Source organism: Euprymna scolopes, chromosome 3 (assembly GCF_053919585.1).
Source record: "Euprymna scolopes isolate OS-2025 chromosome 3, ASM5391958v1, whole genome shotgun sequence".
NCBI lineage: Eukaryota > Metazoa > Mollusca > Cephalopoda > Sepiida > Sepiolidae > Euprymna > Euprymna scolopes.
The window spans coordinates 142,872,551-142,898,602 of NC_136484.1; the positions used below are offsets into that span (position 1 = coordinate 142,872,551).

Genomic DNA, 26,052 nt, shown 5'->3' on the forward strand with positions numbered 1-26,052 from the left:
ATGCATAAAAAAAAAAATAGAGTATGAAAAAATATTTTTTAAAATGTTTGATACTCATCATGTTAAAGTCTTATTCTGAAGACAATAAAAGGAATGGGCCAGTTTATTTCATACACCGACAATAAGTAAAATTGATGCTGGTAAAAATCTCATTTTGCAAGTCAGCTATTCAACCTACGAGAACAAGTACCATTTTAAGATCCAAATAAAATATTTTTAAAACTTGAATTGTGGTTTTTGTTTGGAAGCAGAATTCCTTTGTTGCAGCACTGGATCAAATAACGAATTTGAACCAGCACGAGTGAGACGATCATGGCCTGTGCAGTGAACACACACGTACATGTTCATAAAGAACCAACTGAAATTAAGAATTTGATTGAATCAGTCCAAAGTATTATATTGGATAATTTATATTAGTTTTCTATGCTATTGATACTGGAAGGACTATAGTAGTATTCACATTCACACTGATAAACTGACAAACCGTGCATATCTTGGGCCATTTTATATATTTTATATATTTATTATTTTTATATATTTATAAATATCTTGGGCCATTTTATATATTTTATATATTTATTTATTTTTTATATTTATTTATATTGGAAGGACTATAGTAGTATTCACATTAATAAACCATGCATATCTTGAGCCATTTTATATCCACTCAAGTACAGGAAGCAGGATCAACTTTAAACACAAAAAGCAACTTACTTTGCTTATTTTTACTTTTGTAATAACAATATTAGAGCTATGTGACAGCACGTTGAATGCAAACTCGATTATCATCATCACTAATAACTACAAAACAGCATTAACAAGGAGTTGACAGTGGCTAAGTGGTTAAGGACACGAACTGACAGCCTGAGTGTATCAAATTTGAATCCAATTCATTCCACAGAAACACTTTTGCTTAGAGATTTTGGCAACCTTTACATGTTCCCTCCCATAAGTACCTGATGTCTTTCTAGAAAGAATTCTAACTAGAAAAATGTCAGAGAAACAAATGCCAACAAAATAATCCAATTCATTCAAAATGACGGATGCTTAACAGCAGTTTTCAGTTTTGTTTTTTCTGAAATTAGATTTATAACCAGTAAAAAAATTAAATAAAAAAAAAAATTTTTAAATGGGAACTGTTTATTTGTTCTGCTTTGCTATTTTCTTTTTTACAGTTGGAAGAAGATTAATTGCATTAGTCAATTCATCCATCAATTTCCTCCTCCTCCTCCTCCTCCTCCTCAGCAGCAACTACAGCAAGATAACGGTGACTAAGTGATTAACGATACTGACTAACAATTTGGGTGGTCCAAGTTCGAATCCAGTTCATTCCACAGAAATCCTTTCATTTAGGATGTTGGCAACTTTCACATGGTTTCTCCCATAAGCACCGAATGTCTTTCTAGAAAGAATTCAAACTATAAAGATATCGAGGAAACGAATATGCACAATAATCATCTGATTTATACAAAATTAATGAAGGACGCTCAATGACATCTAAATAAAGCTGTTATACCACAAGTCTTTATGCACCTCCCCCCCCCACCAGATGTAAATACCCCTGACAAACCCAACAATCACACCCCTACACAGTAGAAATCGCTAGATGTAAGAAAACGGAAGCCTCTTCCCTAGGACTGCTAGACTTTGGAATTCCCTTCCGGATTCCTGCTTCCCTGACTATACTGACAAGTAGAAGTGTAATACTGTTCAACTCCCTACATAGGACTCCTGCAAACTATGTCCCAGATAAATTTAGTTTCATGCAAAAGTGGCAAAAATATGGAGGCCTTTTGCAAAAATTCACATAACTCCAATGTTTTTTTGTTTTTTTAATTAGTATTAGACATCAAATAATAAATATTCAGCAAATTTCAGATAATTGAAAAGGTTTTTAGAGGGCATAATATGATACCACCTTATGTCTGAAAATTCAAATATTTTAGATTCGCATTAAATTTAATCCATAGTCATTAGACATCAATTAAGAAATATTTCCTAAATATTTTCTTAAGACCATTTAAACATGTTTTTTTAATGGAAATTAATTCGGGTAAGAAGCTAAAAAATATAAATAAATAAAAAAAAAAAAATAAATAAAATAAATAAAAAAACACTTCTAGGTCTTATGTACTAAACAAACCATCTAGATCTAGGTCAAGTAGACAACTAAAATTCTATAAATCTAGTTTATTATTTTGTTTATTTGTCCTGGATGATGTCACAAAGAATGAGTTCATCCTTTATTAAATCATACATGATGAAATAACAAAAGGATGAAGTTATACATTAAAATAAAGCAAATGATCTATGAGTTTTTGGGGTCATAGGTAGTCTATTAAATGAATGTCTGCATGTTTAGTATTCTCATAAACCTATGTGCATCTGGCTTACTTGATATCTTGATGCATAGTGGAGAGCATAATACTGTTTGATATCACAAAAGGATTAAATCAATTTAGAGGCAGAGAGAGAACTTTTATGATATTATGATGTAATAAGAGAGGTAGTGGGAGGATGGGAAAGAAAAATGAATGCATATGAAAACCATTACTTGAAAATGGATGTCATAAAGTGTGATAGATAACTTTATGGATAGACTAGCGAGTGTACTTTTAAAACTAGGTCTTCTAATCTTGGCATGTCACTAGCATATAATATATATAATGGAAAATGGATATCAAAGAATGAATCATAGTTGCTAACAGTTGTAGACCTGTATATTTGTCATTATTTTATATACCAGTATGGGTGCCCGGCGTTGCCCGGGTGTTTGGAGGTGTGTGTTGAGCAAGAAAAAAAAGTGGTAGTAGGAAGGCAAGCCTGAACCCATATCGCAAAGGAGGAAAAAAAACGGGGGAAAAAATGTGACGACCATCGCCAAACAGGAAATGACGTTGGTTCAAATTAAGGCTAGACAATCGAAAAAAGATGACTATCGAAAATATCGACAAAAAAGCGACCCCTCCCTGTAGAAAAGGGTCCTGTTAAGGATGAAGAAATTAATGTTTTTAGCCAATTTTTCGGCATTTGTTGCCTGAAGGATTGAGCTTCAAAACTATACTGATCTTGTGAAAATTCATTGCCTCTGTCGAAAGTTTTAGGCAGACATGCAAACATATATACATACATTTGTATATTGGTAGCTCACATTTTCGACCCAAACCGATTAAAAAGCTTGCCCTATCTCCGAATACCCTTTATGTAAAATTTCAAATGTTTAGACCAAAAATTGTCTCAATAATTTGGTAGAGAATGCAGAGGTCAAATTTTTTTTAACTTTGACCCCTATTATGACCCCTTAACATTTATTGTTTTGGGCTCAAATCAAGTTATTAAGTTAGATCCACGTCCATGGAACCTATATCTAAACTTTCAAGTGTTTAGATCCAAAAACAGAGGACTATGGGTTGCTGATGATCTAATTGGTACAATTCTTGCCTGGTCAAAAACTGCCTTTCGAAAGGTGTGTACGAGAGTTGCAGACATTTTGGAATCAACGCAACAGGAGAACCACAAAAGCTTTTGTCAACATCAATAAGGCTTATTCCCCGGTAATTTCAGCAGATTTTCCTGTTGTCCTTTTTGAAAAATTGCAGAAATAGTGCCTCACTCCAGTCAGAGAGAAATTTTTCAGGGTGTCAAATTGCCCTGAAAACTTGCAGAACCAATGGGGAAAGCATCCGAGGCACAGCATTATAGATTTCTGTTGGTATCCCATCCTCACCTGGATCCTTGTTTCACAAGCAGTGCAAGACATCTCTCACTTCATTCAGTGGAGAAAGCATGGTGTTGCAGGCAATCCTCAACTTGGGGCATATCCACATTCGCCACAATCATTCACCTAGGTTTGTAATGATAATGTCATGCAAACAAATTTTTTCACTGATCCTTGACGCTTTCTCGGTTCGCCTGCTTCACCATATGGTAAAGTTCACAGGAATTTTCACATGTTGCTGCATGCTCTTTCTTCTGCAAACTTTCACCAATATGCATTTCTATCAATGCAGATTGACTGAGTAACATGGTGTCACAGATCATGAGAGTGCAGTGCACCCGTCACTCATGCCTCACGCACTTGCTCTGCGAGGTGAAGAGTCTTTTGTTATCCAGTTCCGATGAGGGTGATTTGTAACACTGAGGTGCTCATGTGCCAAGTCGATGATAGCAGATTTAAGAACATACCATTCTGTCTTGGATGGATATTCTTTATCGGTTTGCAGAAGAGAAAACCGTTTATAAAGTGCTACCCTGAATTGAGTGCCAGCATTCAACTTCAAATTAGCGATGTTGGTCCACTTTACCCATTTGGTCACTCACCTCACCTGAAGTTATGCTCAAACAAGTGTGGTCGGAGCCATATCTGTACATAGTAAGGTAATTATAGCTAGCTCTCATTCTACAAAATTGTGTAGCTCTAGATTATTATATTAAACACTTAACATAAAACTATAAATTATGTAATTACCTTTTTTAATAATACATTTTAGCTGCATTTTTTTTTTCACAAGGGAGTTCTCACTCATCAAGGCTCGAAGGCCACTTGAGGATAAGGGTCAATAAGTGTACAGTGACCATTGAGACACTGGCGTAATCATCATTAGTGGTGGAACTTGGGTATAATTCGATGATACAGGGTGTCTAAAAAGTCACTGAAGGTTTGAAAATCTTTTTACCATTAATAATTATTTTTTTCTCGATCATAATTGTGGCTGTCTGACATCTTTGTTTTCCGTTTACCACTGTTCCTTTTTTAAGCAATTTATTACTCCACAGTAGTTACATTTTTCTCCGAATGCTGGGCATTTTATTTCAACATGTATATGGTCGGAGCCATTACACCCAAAGCATTTTGTAACTGTTTTTAAAGGATTGTTGTCCGTGGATTGTTTTCTATACCCACTGTCATCTTGTTTTTGTTGTTGTTTGCAATTGGTTGTAATTTTGTAGATCTACGAGTTCTCTTTCATTGTCTTCTTTTTGTTTAGTTTGTGTTTTGGCGGATTTTAAGATGAATGCTTTTTTTAAATGTTTACTCTACTGTTTAATCAGTCTCTTTCAAATACACGCAGCATAATTTGCTAGACAAGCATTTATCTATTAATTGTTTACTGTAGCATCATCCAGGTTGTATTTGCCAAAATTGCATTTTGCACCTTGTATGTGGAGACAGGTGACATAATTGTGTATGGACTCCTCGTTTTCTTGACTAAGCATCCTGAATTTATGTCCTTCAAAGATTATTTGTTTTTTGAATGATATATTCTTGTAGTGCAATTTTTGTTGTTTTGTATGCAAGCTCTACTCGGTCTGGTATCTCTGGTGTTAAGGTTTTGATATTTTTCAGTTTCTTTCACCTGTAAAATCGAAAGAGTGATGGTTATCGTTAATTATCTGTTATACCTAAAACTCAAATGACCTTGTAACGATGTATGTAACCCACTTTCCGGTTTACGACATCCGGTTGCGCATGCACGCATAACCTGCGCACTGAAATATTAACATTATTATTTCAAAATTATTATTTAACATGGGAAGAGTGGGGTTTAAAATAACTTAAACGTAATACAGAAATGAACAATGTAAAAAAAAAAAATTAAAAAAAAAAAAGCAGATATATCAAAATTTGAATTTAACTGTAATAAGTATTATGGTATCTGTTCAGTGCATATTTACTTATAAGTATGGCCAACCACTTATAATTCAGTAACTGTAAATTTTTTTTTTTTAAATAATCAATTATAATAAACAGAACGACTCATAGAAATCTATCTAGATTGTTTTTTCATTTTAATATACTTTCATAGAAATGTTTCTGTTATGTCAAAAAAAAATATTTTCTTTACGTCACAAGTGTCACACTCATGCATAAATTCCATAGCTAACATACTGACCCAACGAGTCACAGGTAGTCTAGTCAAACACTGTAAATGCATCTTCAATATGTTCATTCCATTTTCTCAATGCTTGCTCCTGGTTGGAGTCATCCCAGTCTAAAGACAGTATTGTTGGCATAGAGAGAGCCATTTCCTTTTAAATAATTTAAGAGTTTATTACTTGCGCTGTTGTTGAATCAAGTGCTTCTGGTTCAACCTGCCTAGAATAAATGGCATACAGCGAACAAACAAGTTTGACAAAAACAAGAACATGCATTCTTAAGATGTGTCTGTACACTAATCAATAAACATCAAATAAATTGGTACAAATTAGATTACATTTATTCATAAAAAGCAGAAAGTAATTGTAAAGAGTATTATTTAAAATGTTCATATGAGAATAGAATAGAGTTCAGATTATTTCCATTTAAATAAATCAACCAAGTGGCACACTACTGCTGGTTGCATATGAAAAGCCTTTTCTTCTCCCACAAGTTGTTGAAAGTAGTGATTATTTAATGTAAGAAATATCTGTTATTCAAACTGCTAAATGTCATTACATGTTACCATAGCGATAAATTTCTGAGTATTCTGATAATTGTCTCAGTGGTTACACTACGTTAAAAACAATGTAAGACACATCACTATAACTCAGTTGAGCTTGGGGTGTGTGTGTGTACACTATTGTGGTGGGCAAAACACCAAATTGTCTGTTGATCGTTGTTCAGTTATATCAGCTCCAGTGACAATCTTTTATCTGATGCAGAGTTAGTGATTCTTTCGGCGATCTCCTTCAGCCAAACTGACCGATGCATAATATTTGCATAAAAACATTATAGTAAACACAAAGTTGTTTCCATATATATTTATGTATACGTATATATTTTGTTTAACAAATTTTGCCTACCAAACTCCTCCTAGAGTTTTTGGTCTGCAGACATGAAACTTCATATACAAGTAATTTGAATCCATGCAAAACTTTATATTTGGGTTTTAGCCCCGGAAAAAAAAAATTAAAAAAGTAAAAATAAAAAAAAAGAATCGGTGCAAAAGTGAAAATTTTAAAAAGTTAAATTTGCCAGGTGAAGGTTGAACGCTGGCATCACGAATGCATAATGTCGTAGCTATTGGTGCATGCTTTAATTTTTAGTCTCGCAATAAACATGTTTTCATAGCCCAGTTATTGACGGCAGAGGCAAAATAAATCGTGAGCTGAACGTTTTGGTTTCGATTCTCCGTGGTGGTGCAGGAGTCTTTTTTTTTTTTTTTTAAATACTTTTTAAATCATTACTATATATTGCATCCAATCTATCTATATATCTATAAAAGTGAAAATGTCTGTCTTTTCTCTATCGTAGTTAGGGAAGACTATTATATAGAAAGGCATTACTTTACATATTCACACTTTAATATATACATATGTACATAACCTTATGAACAGTACATAGGGTCCGAGCAAAGCCAGGCGGAACTCCTAGTATATCTATAAAAGTGAACGTGTTTGTGTATCTGTGTGTATGTGTACATTTCCCTACGCAATAACTCTCAATTTTAAGTCTACAGACTCAAAATTTGATATACAGAGTAATGAGATTTGGGAAAGTCTTTGTAATCCTTTTTGGACAGAAATTTGGCTGTTAAGGGGTCAAAGTTTAACGATTTGAGCTTTGAGAACTCTACCAAACTCTTCCGACAATTTTCGGTCTAAGCACTTGAAATTTTAGATATCTTCCTTGGACATGGATCTAACTTAATAACTTGATTTGAGCCCAAAACAATAAATGTTAAGAGGTCATAATAGGGGTCAAATTAAAAATAACTGACCGCTTTTTTTTTTTTTTTTTTTTTTTGCTCAACATACACCTCCAAACACCCGGGCAAATATATATATAGAAAATGTAACATTGTCTCTTTGTGTGTGCGGAACAGTCTACCGAACTCCTGTCAGTTTTTAGTCTACAGACTTGATATGTAGGGAATTTGGGCCTGTAGAACAAATTAGATTTGTATTTTTAGCAGGTAAAAATAACTGCTATGGGGTCAAAATTGAAAAAATTTGCAATTTACCAGGCATAAGTCAGTTTAAAATGCTCTTCTACACATGTGCAAATATACATTTATATAACATTATTTTTTAAGTTTATATGCATACTAACAGTTCAGCCCAGCTTTGCTCAGGCCCTGTACTGTTCATAACTTTATGTGCATATATATATATATATATATATATAGATATATATATAAAAGTTTAACACATGTCCAGGTAACCTACATCTAAAATTTCAAGTGTTTAGACCAAAAATTAGCAGAGGAGTTTGGTAGAGTTTTCAAAGGTATAAATCATTCAACTTTGACCCCTTTGAAAGCAAAATTTCTGGCCGAAAACTGATTAACAAGATTTTCTCAAATCTCAATACCCCTTTTGTCAAATTTCGAGTCTGTAGACTGAAAATTGACAGTAGTTTGGTAGGGAAATGTACACACAGACAATTTCACTTTTATAGATGTACTAGCAGTTCCATCCAGCTTTGCTCGGGCCCTATGTACTGTTCATAAAGTTATGTGCATATGTATATATTAAAAAGTGTGAATATGTAAAATAATGCCTTTCTGTATAATAGTCTTCTTTAACTACCATAGAGAAAAGACAGACATTTTCACTTTTATAGATATATAGATAGATTGGATGCAATATATAGTAATGATTTAAAATATATATTAAAAAAAAAAAAAAAAAAAAGAATCATGCGCCACCACCGAGAATCGAAACCAAAACGTTCAGCTCATGATTTATTTTGCCTTTGCCGTCAATAACTGGACTATGAAAACATGTTTACTGTAAGGCTAAAAATTAAAATATGAACCAATAGCTATTATGTTATGCATTCATAATGCCGGCGTTCGACCTTCATCCGGCAAATTTCATTTTTTTTTTTAATTTTCACACTTTTGCACTAATTTTTCCGGGCTAAAACACAAATAAAGAGTTTTGCATATCCCTTTTATATGAAGTTTCATGTCTGTAGACCAAAAACTCTAGAAGTTTCGTAGGCAAAATTTTGTTAAACAAAAATATATACGTATACATAAATATATATGGAAAAAATTTTGTGTTTACTATAAACTTTTTACACAAATATGCAAGTTTAAATCATGTAGAATATCTGCATGAATATAATTACACGTAATAATTAACTAAAGATGATCATCCCATTAGAATTTAACAAAATGAGAGTTAAACGTGAACTCGTGAGGTATATATATTTCACACTTCTGGTTATAAAATAAACGAATATTGACTGAAGAGAGCTTGATAAGGATATCTTAAATGGTCCTAATAATCGGGCTTGAAACCGACGGTACCAATGGCTTATCTCATCTAACAAATTTCTGTACACTATATATATATATTATACTAAAACTGCTGTCACTGTCTCAAATTTTAACATCATTTCTAACAAACCTTTAAAACTTAACAACTAAGGCTGGAGAGTTATATGTTTTGATTTTAGCTGATGGCACCAGAGTTATATCCTTTTTTGTAAACTCTTGAAATCACTACTATATATTGGGTACAATATAATAATCAATATAGATTTGGCTCTGTAATTAACACAAAATCTGCATAAATTAAAAGATCATATCTTAGTGCATCTTATGACCAGGCAATGCTGAGTGGCTTTAGAACCTAATTCTACTCAATTTCTACCACAATGCTGTTTTCTTGATGACCACTGTACATTCTGTACGTTCATTAGCCTTGAGTTGCCTTCGGACCTTGGTAAGTGGAGACTGCCTTGTAAAAAAAAAAAGAATATATATATATTCTCTACTTGAATTCAGAGTCGATTTTGTATGAATAAGCAACGCTTTTTTGCTGTTTATTTTTCTTAGTGGTTGCGCATGTCTGTTCAATCAGCGATGGAAACACTAATTCAAATGTGCGTGAAAGACAAAGCAGAATCTTCTATTGATTTGCTTGGATACAAATAAATAAAAAGAAATAGTTTACAAATGTGTTAATTCAAGTTACTGTTGTGCTGTTATGCAACCGGGCTAAACCATATACTCATTAAAATCATTTGTTTGCTTTTTTATATTAAGATCTGCATGAATAGAATATTGCTTTTCATAAAACAAACGTTAGATAAAAACTAAGCTGAACACCATTCACAACAAGAACTCATTTTTCTTCCACAATGAAAAAAAAAAAAAAAAAAAAAGAAAAAAAGACTACTTTCCTCTTCTATAAGTCTTGTGTAAGGCGGAGTTTCCACAAACAGAGCTTCTTCGCATGAGTCTCTGGAACACGTTTCCATGCGACTGCTTCTTTGCAAATCACCATATGATCATTTTCAAATCTAATGTCAATAAATTTCCATTATTAAACCGTCAACATACGTATTCAAGCTTGGTCTACTCCATTAATCTTTCTTAATCCTCTCATAACGTTCTTCATTTCTCAAATGGCAATCATTCCAACTCATTAACCATTATCCTAGAATAGCTTCTGGCCTTTATAAGTGATGATCCATGAGTAGAACACAAAGATACAAAAGATAGAAAATTAATAAAAACAACTAAAATGAAGAAGTTAAAATATTAGTTTTCTTGTTGCATAACACTTATATATTAAAAACAGAAATAATTTTTTTAACTAATTTTGATTAAAAACTATGCAAATGTAATATTCTGCTATCAGTTACCTCCCTTTATTAGAACTCTTCACTAATGTCGTTTTGGAAACAAATGAATCTGCATCTTCTTTCCGATGTCAACAGATTCCTGTTATGAACAATTCTCACAAGTATTCAAACTTGGTTCATTCTCTAATAAATTTCTTCATCTCTTCACTAATAATTATTTTTATCTCATTAACCCTTATTCTTAAGTGGCTTTTGACCTTAAGTGGTGATGCATCAGTAAAAAGAAAAACATTACAGAAATGAAGTTTTATTATTCATAGGGATAGTTTACATTGTAATCTGCATAAAAGCAATCTCATGGTAATGTGTTCGGAAAAATTTGTTCATGGAAATTTCCACTTGACGCTATGCACACTAAGGAAGAAAGGAAAAGTTTTTTTTATTGCGACAGAAAACGATTTATTTCTGTGACTGTCTTGCAAGCAAAAAAAAAAAAAACAAAAAAAAAACAAAGAAAAAAAAACAAAAAAAACCCAGATTGGAGCTCTATAAAATATTTCTAAATTCCTTGTTTGTTTGTTTTTGTCAAAGGTAGGTAGGTGGAGCAAGCATATTCTACAGGAGTTCCTATTTACAATGCCTCCCTGCGGGACAGAGTTAGACACCAGACTCGTTTTTTAATGTGGAGAAAAGGGACAAAAATTAAAATTGTCCCAGTCGTGAAGGATTTCTCCTCCACTGACAGAGAACAAGAAATTGAAGTGCAGCATCTGAAGAACAGATACTACACTTTGATAGAGTCAAAGTGCATATTTTAAAACAGATTTTGAGATCAGCTTTCTTTTTTAGGTCATCCCTGGATACAGCTTAATTGACGACTTTGTTTTGAGCAAACTTAAATGGTTGCTTTTTTTCACTGAACACCAATGTTTTGTGCCAAGTTTTCAACATATCCAACACCCAACTACTAGAATTTCAAAATATCCAAGATTTGTTTCTTCGGAGATTAACATTCTCAAGTCCAACTCCGATCAAAACCTAACGCTGTAATCCTGTTTTTAACGCAAAGAAAATTCAGCCCGATCTCCACCAAAAAAGGGGCACTCTGAATTTGTGGTAAGAAATTTTTTTATCTGTTTTTCACCCTAAACAAGATACAGTGCCACGAAGTCATAAAGGACTATTATTTGGGACCAAATTTCCAGGGATACTATGTAGGGAGTTTAGCAGCGAGAGGTTTGTTCACATTACATTTGAACTTCTGCATGTCAGTGCAATCAAGGAAGCAGAAGGGAATTCCAAAGTCTAGCAGTTAAAGGGAAGAATAGAATGAATAGAAGGTTTCACAGCATCTAGGGGTCACTACAGCATCGGGGTGGGATTTTGCTGCTTGTCGGGAGCATTTACGCCGAGGAGGCACCAGTGCTTTGAATTAGTCTGAGCATTTTCCAATAAAGTACTTGTAAAATAGGCAAAGTGATGCTAAATTTCAGCGAAAAGATAGATGTTGGAGTCTGGCTGGCAGTGCGAGACTCATTAGGTTGGTGACTTTTTTTTTGTTTTTTTATGTAGGAGCGACAGACTAGTGGCAGATGCACCAGCCCAGATGTGACAACAATACGGTATGCATGGTGGAATAGTGACTTTGTAAAGATACAGGTTACTCTCAGGTGCGAGTAATCTTCTAGCATGGTAGAGAGAGCCCACCTTCCTCACAGCAGCCCTAGTAATTTACTCAATTTATTTTTTCTAATTCATGTTTGTGAATGTTAAGAATAGGAGCTTGAGGGAAACACTTTCACGTAGTGTATTATTAGCCATGCTAAGTGGTTAAGGCTTTTTGTAATTTTGCATTGAACGTTACCATCCAGTTTGGGCCCCATTCCACTACAGACTGGCGGTCTTCCTCAGCCTAGAAAAAATCTTTTATCTGACCAATAATAAAACGTTGGTCAGTTTAAATTATTTGCTAAAAATATCATACAGTTTTAAATTGGACAAAAGGCCTTCAAAAGTCTGGCCAGTGGAACGAGTGGTCATCTATTTAACCTATTCATTAGTAATGTCACAATATCACATTTACTCAATGGGACACTATATAAGATATTCCCAATAATTTTAATTTAATTTTAAAAGCCAGATAGTAAAACATAAACAGCCTGATCCAAATACAGACATTTTGGTTTTATAGACATACAATATTGGTAAATGAAAAAAATCTATGTCAAGTATCAGATGCTGTTTACATAGCAACATTGCATAAGATACAAATATACTTTCACATAAGAGATGAACACATAAGGGAGACAACACAGTATTTTATGGTAGGCAAAACACTACTGTATCTTTCACTCATAAACAATGATTTCTAGCTTGTAAAAAAAGATGGTTATGCATGTAATAATGTAAATAAAAAATCCGATTTGTTTTTAATGAATTAAAAAGCATGTAAAATTTGTTATGACATGAGTATGTGCTATATAATTTAGTTTTGGAATATAAATAAACCATAATTACTTAATTCAAACCAGAAATTATTTTCTAAACATCAATTTACAGATTTTCAAATTTCAAAGGGTTATATAAAAAAAAAAAAAAAAAAAAAAAAAAAAAAAACTCATCAATTTTGGGCTGGTGCACCAATCACTAATCTATCTCTCTTGGACAGGATCGAAATAAGGAATTTTTAACCTTATAGGTCTCACACTGTTTATCAAACTCCAGCCTCTGTCACATCATTTCAGTGTTGCTACTATTCATTTTTACAAGAACTTCTATTGAATGTGCTACATTTGTATCTGGAAACAAAAAATATTCCTGGCTCACATGACTAGCCATAAAATCCGACTGTTCACTGTAGAGATTCCTAGGGTTTTTTTTTTTTTTTTTTTTTTTTTACATAGAAGTCACCACTTATCAAGGCCCAAAGGCCACTCGAGAATAACAGTTGATGAGTGTACAGTAATCAATGGGACAATATTGTAGTAATCGTTAGTAGTGGAGTTTTCATAAATTAAATTACTTAAGGGGATGGCTCATCAAGAATTTATTTACATTGGACTTGAAGATGACCAAATTGTAGTAAGCTGGAAAGCAGGCAAACTGAAAGCAGGCAAATTGTAGTAAGCTGGAAAGCAGGCGTGAAATTCTGAGAAAGAAGCTTTGTTTATGGAATCTACATTTAGGTTTAAGCACAGATAAAGAGCGGGGTAAATTATTGATAGTGGTTTCAGCTAGAAGAGTGTTATTTGTGAAAGTTTGGTGAGGGGGGGACCATAGATTGGAGCTCAGACGGATGCCAGAAGACGTTATTCTCTGCAAGATTTTTTACTCAAATTACTCGACTTTGTAATTCTTTTCTAGGTTGGCAGGCAGAGAGTAGGTTTGAAACGTTCCCTTCAAACAACAGTAATGGAGAGACACTCATAGAGGCAAGTCAACTCATGAAAGTCACTGGTGTGACACGACATTGATAGACCCAGATGGCTAAAGAAATGCCACATAACAGGAAAAATTGTTCCATTCATCTCCATAGCAACTGTTTGGAATACAAATCTTTCGAGATCAACATATTTTAATCATTTACAACCCTCCACTGATACATGGGCAGAGTTTGTCACCAATTCTGTTTATTGACTATGGTACAAACGTGTTTACATAAGTCACATACCACATTAATGACTCGCTGTTTTCTAATTGAAACATTGCCGATATTGTTGAGAGCGCTGCGTCTAGGGAATCAACTGGCACTTTTGCATGATAGGGTGTGGTATCCATTTTAAAGCGAAAAGGATATGTAATAATTAACTTTCTGATCATAACATTAATAAAATGCCAACTATTTATTATTCAATTCTACATAAATTCTTTATAGAATTAAAAAACATTGTTTTCTGAACTAAACCAAGAAAAAAGTAAATTTAATGGCAGTTTAAAAAAGAGAAGACCTTAAATCAAACCTATTTTCATTTAACAAACAAAAACCTTAAATATGGAATAATAACCCAATTTTATTATTATTTTATCACTAACAATTTTTATTTACAAGGTTCCTTCAATAAGTTTCCAGACTTTTTCGGACGGGTATTTTTATTGATAGTCCACACATGAAACTCTAGTCCCTTTCAAAGTGATCTTCTCTGGCTGCAATGCACTTGTTTTACCATTCCAACACCTTCTGGAAGGTTTCATGGAAATTCTCTTGTGTGAGGGTGCCAATGACACTTGTCACAGTCTCATCTCAATTGTCTCATAACAATAGCCTCCACGGTTTTCCTTGAAGAGAATAAGCAAAAGTTGCAGGGAGCAAGGTCTGAACTATAGGGAGGATGAGGAACTGTGTTGATGCCCATCTTGGTTAAATAGGCTGTGACAAGGATGGAGCTGTGAACTGGTGCATTTGTGCAAATTTTCTGCATCTTCAGTTCCTCATGAATAATTGTGTGTACAGTTCCCACACCAACATCAAACTGTGCGCTTATTGTCTTTTTAGACACACGATTGTCCTTATCGATGAAATTCATTATTTGGCCAGCCAACTCTGGTATTCTGACTTCCTTAGTCCTCCCATCCATCAGATTCCCTGCCTTCCTTGAATCTCTTATGCCACTCAAAAACTGATGCTCGATTCATACAAGATGGTCCAAGAGCAGTCTGAAGCATTCTATATGTTTCTGTGGCATTTTTTTCCAAATTTAAAACAGAATTTTATTGCCTATCATATATGTATTCCAATTCTTTGTGTAGCTGTTCACTTGAATCTGAAATCATAAAAATTGATCAGTTTTCTCAAACGATGTATAGCAATAACATTGAATTTTCAAGAGTCTAATGGCAATTTTAAATGCCTGTATAAAAAGTATTGAAGGCACCTTATATTTTCATAAGGAGTCATCACCTATCAAGGATAAATATACTCTCAGAGGATAGAGAGATATCGAGATGGATAAAATATCTCGACATGCGATCCATTCAAAACAACTGGTTCAGAAAGCAGCAATATTTACCCCTTTTCTCAGAAACATTCCTCGGGGTTAATTTTTGAAGCTCGATGTTATGCAATCATGAATTGAGTGGAATCCATTTGTGTTACAATCCATTCTTTCTCTTCTGTTAATGTTGACAACAGTAAATATGCTAACCAAATTAAGATTCTTAAAGATTAAACAAACTTTTATGAAATATCAAATTTATTTTCAATCTGTATTAATAACACGTGATATATTAATTTTTTTTAACATCAAAAAATTTATAAAATTCATCTTTTTTTCTTTAAATTAGCTTAAAAGAAAAAAAAAAAAAAAACACAATTTTCATACAAGATTTTTGTTAAGCCCTTAAATGATAAAGAAAATATATGTAAAATTATTTTTTTATTTTTTTAATGTTATCTCATACTAGCAGGGAGACCAACCGTTGCCCAAGATTGAATGGGGATCAACGAATGTTCCACAATTCCAATACTTTTGTCATCATAATCAGTGAAATTGTACATTCGTCAATCAAATCAATTTGTTACTCTAACCGGGAACCCACTGTGGTAAACCAGGAAGAAGTTCACATTCCTCCCAGCAGTGACTTCGTCCACAGTACATCGTAGAGAACCTACTGTTGATTTTATTAATTGTTTTGTTTTTAGATAATGATTTGAATTCAAGTTTAAAATGTAAAAGTCGAGTATGATAGTTGGATTTGTGCTGTAAACAGAAATATTCATTTTAAATGTGCCCATCTTACTGTTGATTTTAAACGCCGGACCCTTTTGCTTATGTGTTAATAAAGCTTCAAGTGCACTTGAGATGGTAGGCTGTATAAAAGTTAACTTTGGTCGAAATCATACCGTTCCTTCTTTAATCAGATTTTTTTCGATTATTGATATTCAGAGGTATTCCAATACAAAACACTCTCGGACACAAAGTACATTTGTGTGAAATTTCATAAAAATCAGCCCAGCCATTTCGGAATCTACAGGAAACTCTCTCACACACACACACACACACACGGTGTCTTTTAGATATAGAAGTAAAGATTTGTGAGGGTTAAAACATGTTAAATTTTTACTATACTTAATGAAATGGCCCAGAAATGGGTGATCATTTTATGTTAAATTGATGAGAAACTGCCTTCACTCTCCAGTGTCATTTCTAAAAAAAAAAAAAAAAAAAAAAAAAACTGTATTTTACATGCCCCTCTCCAAGTTTTCAAGGTATTTACACTTTAAAAAAAAGTAAAATCTTTCTTTTTTGTTTTATAGAGGAGGGTGGAGGAGGGTATCTAAATCTTCAACAAATTTACACTATTATTCCCACGTTTTGCTTTCAGTCTGTCAGTTTTTTTTGTTTTGTTTTTTTCCTGTAGATTTGAGTGCACTTCTAGTGTGCCCAATTTTCAAAATCACACCTAACTTTGTGTCTAACCTCTTGGCCAGAAAGTAAGCAAATACTTTCCTATTTTTTGACCCTTCATGTAACAGATGTTCATTGACCCCAAAAAGGCATCTCTAAATAGCAACCAGGTAACAGTGAATACATTTTATAGAGGATTATCAGTTGGGTGTTATTGTACTCCATTATTTCAAAATAATACAGTCTTTATAGAAAAATGACTGAGCAATCTATAATCTAATGATTATGTACAATTGTAATTTTAATTAGATATTCATGGATTTTATAAGGATGGGTGGATTTGAATTTGAGCAGTCCACAGACTAAGTAACGCGTTGAGTCACAACAACCATTGTTATTTTAAATTGTGACATATTCAGAAAAATTTTAGATTAAAATTGATAATTTGTATTATTTGGACTCCTATTCTCATATTGGATATTATTTCTCAATGTTTCAACCGATGTAATTTCTAACCTTCTTTAAGTGCATCTTTTAAAACTCTGGAATCTGTAAAGAATTTAGAACGGAACCCTTCATTAAATCTATGAGGGTAGCTTGGTTTTGTTTCGTCAGCCATAACAGAGTAGAAGTCTTAAATAATTCCTAATTTAATTCAGAGTATCAAGTATTTGAGAATTGAACCTTCAACATCCAGAAGAGTGTCATTTAAAACTGAATCTTAACACTTATCCATTCCATTACAGACAGAACTTTAAGATATTACCTCTCTCTAAACTCTTCTTTACTACTCTTATCGGGTTATTTGTTTTATAGTATTTTCAAGTTAAATTCACGTTTAACGATATCTTTTTTTTTTTTAGATTGTTAGGTGACAATACAGCAGACGTAATGCACCCCCCCATCATTTTTTTTTTCTTTTCGCTTTTTTTTTCTTTTTACATTTTTTCAGCGGATTTAATTTTAAGTTATCGATTAGACACTAATCTATCAAACCAAGGTAATCAAAATGGTAAACTTAAAATATATTATAAATATTAAAAAGTTAATATTTGCAAGTAAAAAAAACTCAGCCAGATGTAAAAGCTCAATAAAACCGAAAAGGAAATAGAGCTTATAACATGAACAAATGATTAATAAAACATGTTAAAAGACATCTTGAAAAAGAGTTAAAAACATATTTAATTTTAAAAAAGGAAGCACAATATATATATATATATATATATATATATATATATATATATATATATATATATAAAGTCCATATTTCGACATCTGAAACCGGTGCTTAGTTTTGAATTATAACGTTCTGGTAAATCGATCCCCCATATTGGAAACACTCGACGAGAAAACAATTTGTTGTTTCAAAAATTTTGTTTTATTACTAAAAATTACTTTGAATTGCGAAAGACTAAAACAACTTAATCCGCTGAAAAAAAAATTGAAAAACCAAAAATTTACTCTTCTCTCCCCATATTAAGAAGAACTTTCTAAATAATATTATTTCAGCACGGCAACTTTTTCTGCATAAGTACAAATATCAATGATTAAAAAAATGTTGACAATGTTAATTCCAAATGTTATGATCGATACAATGGACAAGCAGAGTACAACGACGTGAAGATCTTTTAAATGAAAGGGAAAATAACGCTTTCTTCCTCGAATAATTCCACCCACGCAAAAACATGAGTTTTGAAAATCGATGGCACAAACCAGCGTTTAGAACAATGTCATAAAGACTTTAATTCAATATTATTGTTGGTCAATGTATCAAGTTTAAAATTAAAATGTCATGTAGTTAAAGATCTAATATCAATTTTAAGAAAGGTTCCATTTAATCATAAAAGGTTGTGTGGTTACGTAACATTTCGAAAAAAATTAAGCGACACTCAATCTTCTTAAATATATTTTTGTACCAAAAGTTCGAAATTAGAATATTATTTCGAATCTTTGGTACTTCTGCAGTTTAGGGGCCGTGCAATTTTGCTTTTTGTTTATTTAGTTAAAAGTACAGAATAGTTAAACCTTAAACCTCCCCGTAAAAGTGCAGAAGTACTCTTGTAATTCTTCAAACACGAAATAATGTAAAAACAATTTTGCGACTAAATTTTACTTCCCCACCCCCAAGCTGTCGATAGAAAAATGAAAATTTTTTATCATAAATATTCTGAAAAAAATAAATAAATAATATATATATATATATATATATATATATATATATATATATATATATATATATAAATAAATTAAATAGAAAATATCTACTTGGTTATGTATGTCATATCACTCATAATTTGTCAACTAGTGTTAATGCACGCAAAGTGAGTTTTACAAATGTTTGTTTTAGCTTTTTTTTTTTTTTTTTTTAAGAGGTTGGGGGGGGGGGGGGCAGCAATACCACAGCCACCGAGAGTGGCAATACTCCATGTAAACCTCCTAACCGCCTACTTAAATCTTGTTCCCAAAATGTTATTGCATAAAAATTCTTATACTTGCAACTTGTGCACCGTGCACCGTGCTTATCCATTTTTTTTTAACTTAATTTTTATTTTATCAATTACTTTCGATTTTTTGGGATGCATGCAGGATTTAAAAAAAAAAAAAAAAAAAAAAAAAAGATTTAAACGGAACGAATTTAAATTTTCGTTCTATTTTTTTTTTTTTTTTTTTTTTTTTTTTTTTTTTTTTTTTTTTTTAAACAACCGTAAAACAGAGCGTTCTCCGAAAGTTTTACCGAAAGTTATTTTACGCAATTTATTAATTTCTTTGCAAATCGTTGGAACTTTGCTATTTTTTTAGGGGTGGGGGTGTTAAAAACAGCAAGGCACAGTCCGTAGACCTCGACATTTAATGTGGGGGCGTTTACGAAACTCGCTCGTTCGCAGTTTCTGTCTCACAGGCAAAGGAGTGTGTTCGGGGTTCATTTGGGCATCCTTTCTGGCGATGTTCAAAGGGTGTTGGCAAAGGTGTGGTCACAGAAGAGGGGATCGCGGGGGCACAAATACAAAAATTGATTATATTCTCCAATTTCAACTTCCGCGCCAAAAAAATAAATACAAACCGTAACTCTGACTTGGGGATTTTTGTTTGTTTTTTCTTTTTGTTTTGACTAACACCAGTTTGAGTTCCAGATTTCGTATTTCAGATATGGCGACTATGTTGAAGTGGATATTTTTTTATTTTGAAAAATAAATAAATAAGACATAACGTAAAATGACCATTCACTTTCTGATTTGAAATCCCTTATTAATCACCCAGTAGTACAGAACGAGTAACCATTTTTGTTAAATATTTCCAAAGTAGCGACCATAAAATTTTTTAAAATGGTTACTCGTTCGGTACTACTTGGTGACCCTTAACGGATTTCAGGTCAGAAAGGGGGTGGTGATATTTTATATTAGATATTTTAGATCTGTTGATTTGCGTTTAATCTACATGAAGGTAAAATTTCATTTTTATTTTTTTCGTTTCATAGCATGCAACATTTTACCGTTTTTTTTTTTTTGTTTTGTTTATTTTATAATAAAAAGTTTAATTGAAGGAAAAATTTATAAGAATCATAAAACAAACAAAAATCATGATTTTTGTTTAATTTTTTTTTTATTATTTATTTTAATAAAAAAATTTTTCTCTAAATTAATTGAGGGGGGGGGAGATAAAAGTGAAAGAAAAAGTAAAACAGATTTTTTTTTTTTTTTTTTTTTTTTACTACTGCTTAAAAACGAAAGTATTTGGACTTAAAATAATTTTTAAAACTTCAAGTGATTTATCTCTAGACTAAATTTCAAACGAACTTTACTTACCCGGAATTCTTTTTTCTTTTCTTTTTTTGAAATTATGCCGGTTCTTGTGCGTGTATTTTTTTGTGCTTTGTGCACTTATGTTACTGTGCTATTTTTTAAATAGTATTTTCAAGTTTCACGATATCTTTTAATTGTTAGGTGGAAGTGCAGAACAGTTACAAAACACCCTCCTTTCCCCATGTTAAGAATGGTTTTCAACGATAATATAAGTGCACTGCATAAGTACCGTTTTTTTTAAACAAAAAAGTGTAGTATTTGTGTGCGTGCGTGTGTGTTTCTATTGAATTAAAAACGAATTAAATTTACTTTTGTAAACTGAAGTTAGGATTTTGAAAGTTCGATTAATTATTATAGTTTAATTAGTTTGGTCATTAAATTATTAATTGAACCAAAATATAAAACTACAACAAATGTTATGGTCAGATTTTAAATACATACTTATAAAATTATTGAATATAAATAGCGTCCAAAATTTTTAAAAATTTGTTAAGATTAGTAGTCTTAGCAAATTTTGCATAAGTCACGGACCGTGCTATGTTTTTAAGCTAAGATTTTCAAGTCAAATTAATTTTTTTACTGCATCTTTTATTTATTAAATTGTTAGGTGAAAGTACAGAACAGTTTTAACCCCCCCCCCCCATGTTAAGAAAAGGGTTCTAAATAACGCTATTATTTCAGCACGGTCCGTATTCTGCTTACCATTAAGAATTTGGGTGCTAATGCAGAGAGTGATCCGCGCTATTTTTTAAATCGTATTTCCAAGTTTAATTAAAGTTTTATGTTTTTTTTTTATTCAATTGTAAGGTTAAAGTACAGAATAGGTACAAAACACCCTCCCCATGTTAAGAATGGTCTTTTAAATAATAACGTTATTTCAGCACGGATCACTCACTCTCTGCAGGAGTACCAGAATTTGAAATTTAAAAGTTCTATTCGGGAGTTAAAATGCTTCAAAATTCCTTTCAAGACGTCGAACAATCCCAATTCACTCTTTTTTTTTTTATTTAACTGTTAAAATTACAAAATGAACGATTTGTTTACGAAGGAACCGAAATGCATTATGATGGATTAAATTCGCAATTAAATTGCTTTTATTAGTATTTTTAAGCAGCTAGTTTTAGTTTTGTAGTTTTTAATTCAAGAAATAATCGATTAATAGTAAATAGAAGCCACGTAGAAGCGAGAAATACACATTCACACAACGCGGTAACATAATTGTTATTAATATAAGCGATTCAAATCTTATGACATTAAAAAAAAAAAAAAAATTCAACAGTTAACGTCGATGATAAAAATAAACTCGACGAAATCACATTTTTGAGTGGGTGTTTTTGAAAAGAGATTCATAAATTAAAATCACGAGATCAGCCGTGATGCAGGATTGATGGTCGGTTTGACAACTCTAGTTGTAATATTATTTCATTTATTTACTTACCAATAAAAAGCAATTTTATCTCCTAATCCCCTTTTTATGTGTCGGTCGAGCACGTTGTAACAAATGTTGGTGCGCGCTCCTTGCATCCATTTCGTGAAGATCGGACCTTTCGTGTAGTCGAAGTTGTAATCGAAAAACTTGCCAGTCGGTTGCGATTCCCAGTGAAAATCACTGGCAATCTCCCCCCAAAATGATTCGGGATCGTTTATGGATTTATCGTACATCTTTTTGTAATTATCCATTCCTTGGACGTGGGCAGAATTCCGAAGATCGGCCGGCGGTTGGAACGACATCTTATTTGCAGCTTCCATAGTTTCGGTGTTCTGAAAACTCGCCATGATGTCAATTTCGTTCTTTCTTTAATTAAAAAAGAAGAACAAGAAGAAAAACTTCTTATTCTTCTTGGATTATTTTTTCGAACTTTATTATTATGTTTTTTAATTCTACGTTGTTTCTGCTAAATATACAAGTTGATTTTCATTTAAAATGTCCTTTTATAAAAACAGACACGCTGAGTATTTTATAAAGGTTCGTTTACCGGTTTTGTAATGTTAGCCCTTTTTCTCTTTTTTAACAACGGTACGGAGCACCTAAAAGACAGAAAAAAAGGACATACAATTATTATAATTTTCAAGATTGAAAAGGAAAGAGTAAAACCGACTTTTTTGCAAAAACATAAATATTTAAAAATGATCACAGGTATAATTAAAAGGAAAAAAAAACACTATATTCTACAGGAAGAACAGACTGACCTGGCTACACATGTAAAGCGCGATTCTTGCTTTTATGTAAAATACACGCAGGTACAGCTTTTAGATCGACGGTTACTGCAGAAAAAGTCTCCTCTCTTAAGTATTCATCGAATGCTCAGCTATATTTAGAGGTAGCGAAACTAACCAAACACACATACACAAGACTAAGGGAGGGAGAGAGAGGAGGGGCTGTGTACAGCCATTACCTTACTTCCGTCTGTATGTTAATGCTATAATGTTACTACACATACGCGCACCCATAGATACATGTGCTCACTGCTCACCTTCTCAGGGGATACAATGAGAGAGTGGGAGGGGGAGGAGTAAAAGCGCAACAGTCATCATCGGTTTTATTTTTTGTTTATTGTTTTTTAGAAGAGGGGTGGGGTTCAAGTCGAATATTAAAACCGGCTTTTTATCCTTATATTATATTTCAGAGGACGAAAAGAAATTATATTTCGTGTTAGGATCAAAACGTCGTAGTATCTCCCGCACTCTCTAGAGTAAATGTGGTATTATGGTAACTGCAATGATTCCAACTAAGAGTAGGTTATACAGAGGATGGCCAACGACCTCACACGCACTTTTGGTGGCGTTGTCCCTTATTTTGCTGAAATCTATTTATTTTTATTTTATTTTTTTTTTACCTTATAACAAATAAATAATTGACAGCTAAATTCAATTGGCCTTACATTAAACCGACCTCATATTACATTCATTTTTGATCAGAAGATGGATAAATCCTTTATTTCCTTGGTTATAGTCTATGATTCATAGAAGAAATCATTCTCGGCTGATGTAATTTTTGTTCCAATGTAGCGTGCGCCTTCTTCCCATATTAAAAACTGACCTGAGCTTGTATCTAACTTTGTTGAAGCAAGTTCCTATTTACTTGCCTGCCTCCCTACGAAGACAGTTACACACAAGGGCGATTTTTAATGTCGACGGGGAAATCCATCTCCCTCCTCCCAAAAGGGGAGACTTGAGATTGGCATAAAAATAAAAATTGACTCAGTCTAGAAGGGTTTCTCATTCATTGACAAAAGGCAGCAATGATTATTATGTGTAGTATCACATCTGATATTACACTTTGCTCATAGCCAAAGACCAACATGATGAACTTAGATTTCTTTTTACATGAATTTCTGGCTAATGCCAGTGTTTGTGTATTATCGATTCCGTTTGGTCTCAGAAGCTATCCTCCCAGGCATTATCTCATGTTAAAGAGATCATCACATGAGACACATATACAGGGAATTCTGACGTTTCCGACCAATAATAACTGTGCATACTCTCTTTCATTTTTGTTTTGCTTTTTTCGAAATAGGATTTTGAAGGTGAAATTTTATTATTACAGTTTTGGTCACTAAATTGATTGAATCAAATATATAAAACCCTAACTAATATTTTAATCTTTATTTAATTAATTTGGATGCAAATAGCTTCCTAGTTCCTTTCAGATATTGAGGGTCATAAAGTAATTCATTCTTTTTTCAACAGTTGAGGCGTTGGTGGACTCCGTCGAAAGCAGACAGACAGAAGTTTTTGCACCAGCTGTTAGGTACATACATCGGGTCTCAACAGGTCTTAACTAAATATGTTCCTCCAATGTTATGCGTTAAATAAAAGAATTATATTTTTATAAAAAAAACGAGGCCTTGTTCGTTTATTCCTGCAGCGTTCAATTTCAGCAAGCGCTCCCTGCTATTTAATGCCAACGATGGAAATGATGCCCATAAAGATGCAACAAAGACTTGACGACAACCAGAGCTGCCAGCTAATTATCGCCGTATCGGCCTGTTGATGTTTCTATCGTCCACGTATCTATCACTTGATCGTGTCTAACATCTGGGGAGCTGGTTGCTGCTCCCAGGATGGAAAAATCATTTTCAGAAACATCTCCAAACGACAAACAAACTCTCCCCAACAAACGATCGTGTCAATTTTTTTATTCTTTTTCACCCCAAACAAGAAATATTGCCAATTGGAACTAAGGGGCTACTATTTGAGATTGTGTCTCACAGGGAACTGTCAGGAGTTGATCAATAAAATGTCTATTCACATTACATTTAAACTTCAGCAGATGAGTACAATAAGAGAAGCAGGAAACAGGGAGGGAATTTCAAAGTCTAGTAGTCTGAATAGAAGGCTCTCCAGCATCTAGGGACCTCTACAGGTAATGGGTGGAATTTTGCTGCCTGTTCAGTTAGTCAGGAGTATGTACATCAAGGGGGTCCATGTGCTATGAGTTCATGAGAGCACACTCCATTAAAGTATTTGTAAAACAAGAAAAGGGATGCAACATTGCAGTGATGAAGCAGAGGCTGGAGCTTGGCCAATAGTGCAGGACCTATTAGATTTGAGACTCGTTTTTGGACCTTGTCTAAGATGCACTAGCCCAGATGTGTAACAATACTCCATGCATGGATGAATTGTAGCTTTGTAAAAATATAGGATACTCTCTAGTGTGAGTAATTTTTCTGTGAATATTAAGTCAACAAGTTTGAAGGATGAGCAATATATTCAAATGACTGATATTCTATGAAGAAATCGAAATTCATTTTAGGGGATTTAATTTCATATTTAAATTGTTTTTAAATAGGAACTCTATTCGGTATTGCTTTTTGACTGTTGTATTCCTATCAGCCACACCCCAAAGGTGTTTTATTCAGCCATTGTCATTTCACTGGATTGACCTGACTTTGATTACACCTGTGTAACCTTTTAATGAAAATGGCCTTTCAAACATCATACTTTTAACTTATCTTTTTGACAATTGATCAAGTGTTTTGCTTCTTCACAGCAGATGCTTTGTGTCAGGTGCATAATTTTTATTCAAATGACTTTTTTATACAGTTAATAAATATTTTTTGTTTCTTGCATTTGTCGCAATGTGTACGCTTTGGCAAAATGATTTCTTGGTACAGATGGACTATATATCCAATACTGACAGCAGTGATGCAGATGAAAAGTGATGCAGGTGAAAAGTTATGCAGATGAAAAGTGATGCAGGTGGAAAGTGTTCAAAGTTGCTTGCCGTTTCTCAATCAGTATGTCAGATTTGTCTGCTGTCGCTCCAGCTCCATTTATTTATGTTACTTTACAAATAAAAGGATGAGATGGCAATGTTAGTTCTAACCAAAATTGCCTTACCTGGAGGGTCACAAGTCAGGCTTTCCATATCTGCCAATGATAT

The 26,052-nt window shown here is 33.0% G+C and overlaps 1 protein-coding gene across 2 annotated transcripts in view; it reads right to left on the minus strand.

Moving 5' to 3' along the window:
- The window catches only part of LOC145259656 (acetyl-coenzyme A synthetase, cytoplasmic-like), a 121,058-nt gene extending 97,973 nt beyond the window's left edge, over nt 1-23,085 (minus strand). Inside the window, exons 1-2 of one of the 2 annotated variants that reach the window (XM_080117319.1) lie at nt 22,857-23,085; nt 22,105-22,694 (exon numbers count right to left, since the gene is read on the minus strand). In XM_080117319.1, coding sequence (XP_079973445.1) covers nt 22,105-22,442 — 338 coding nt within the window. In that variant the 5' untranslated portion in view covers nt 22,443-22,694; nt 22,857-23,085. The remainder of the gene's footprint in view (nt 1-22,104; nt 22,695-22,856) is intronic. The other variant, XM_080117314.1, reaches the window with a different exon arrangement.
- Between the last annotated feature and the right edge of the window lie 2,967 nt (nt 23,086-26,052).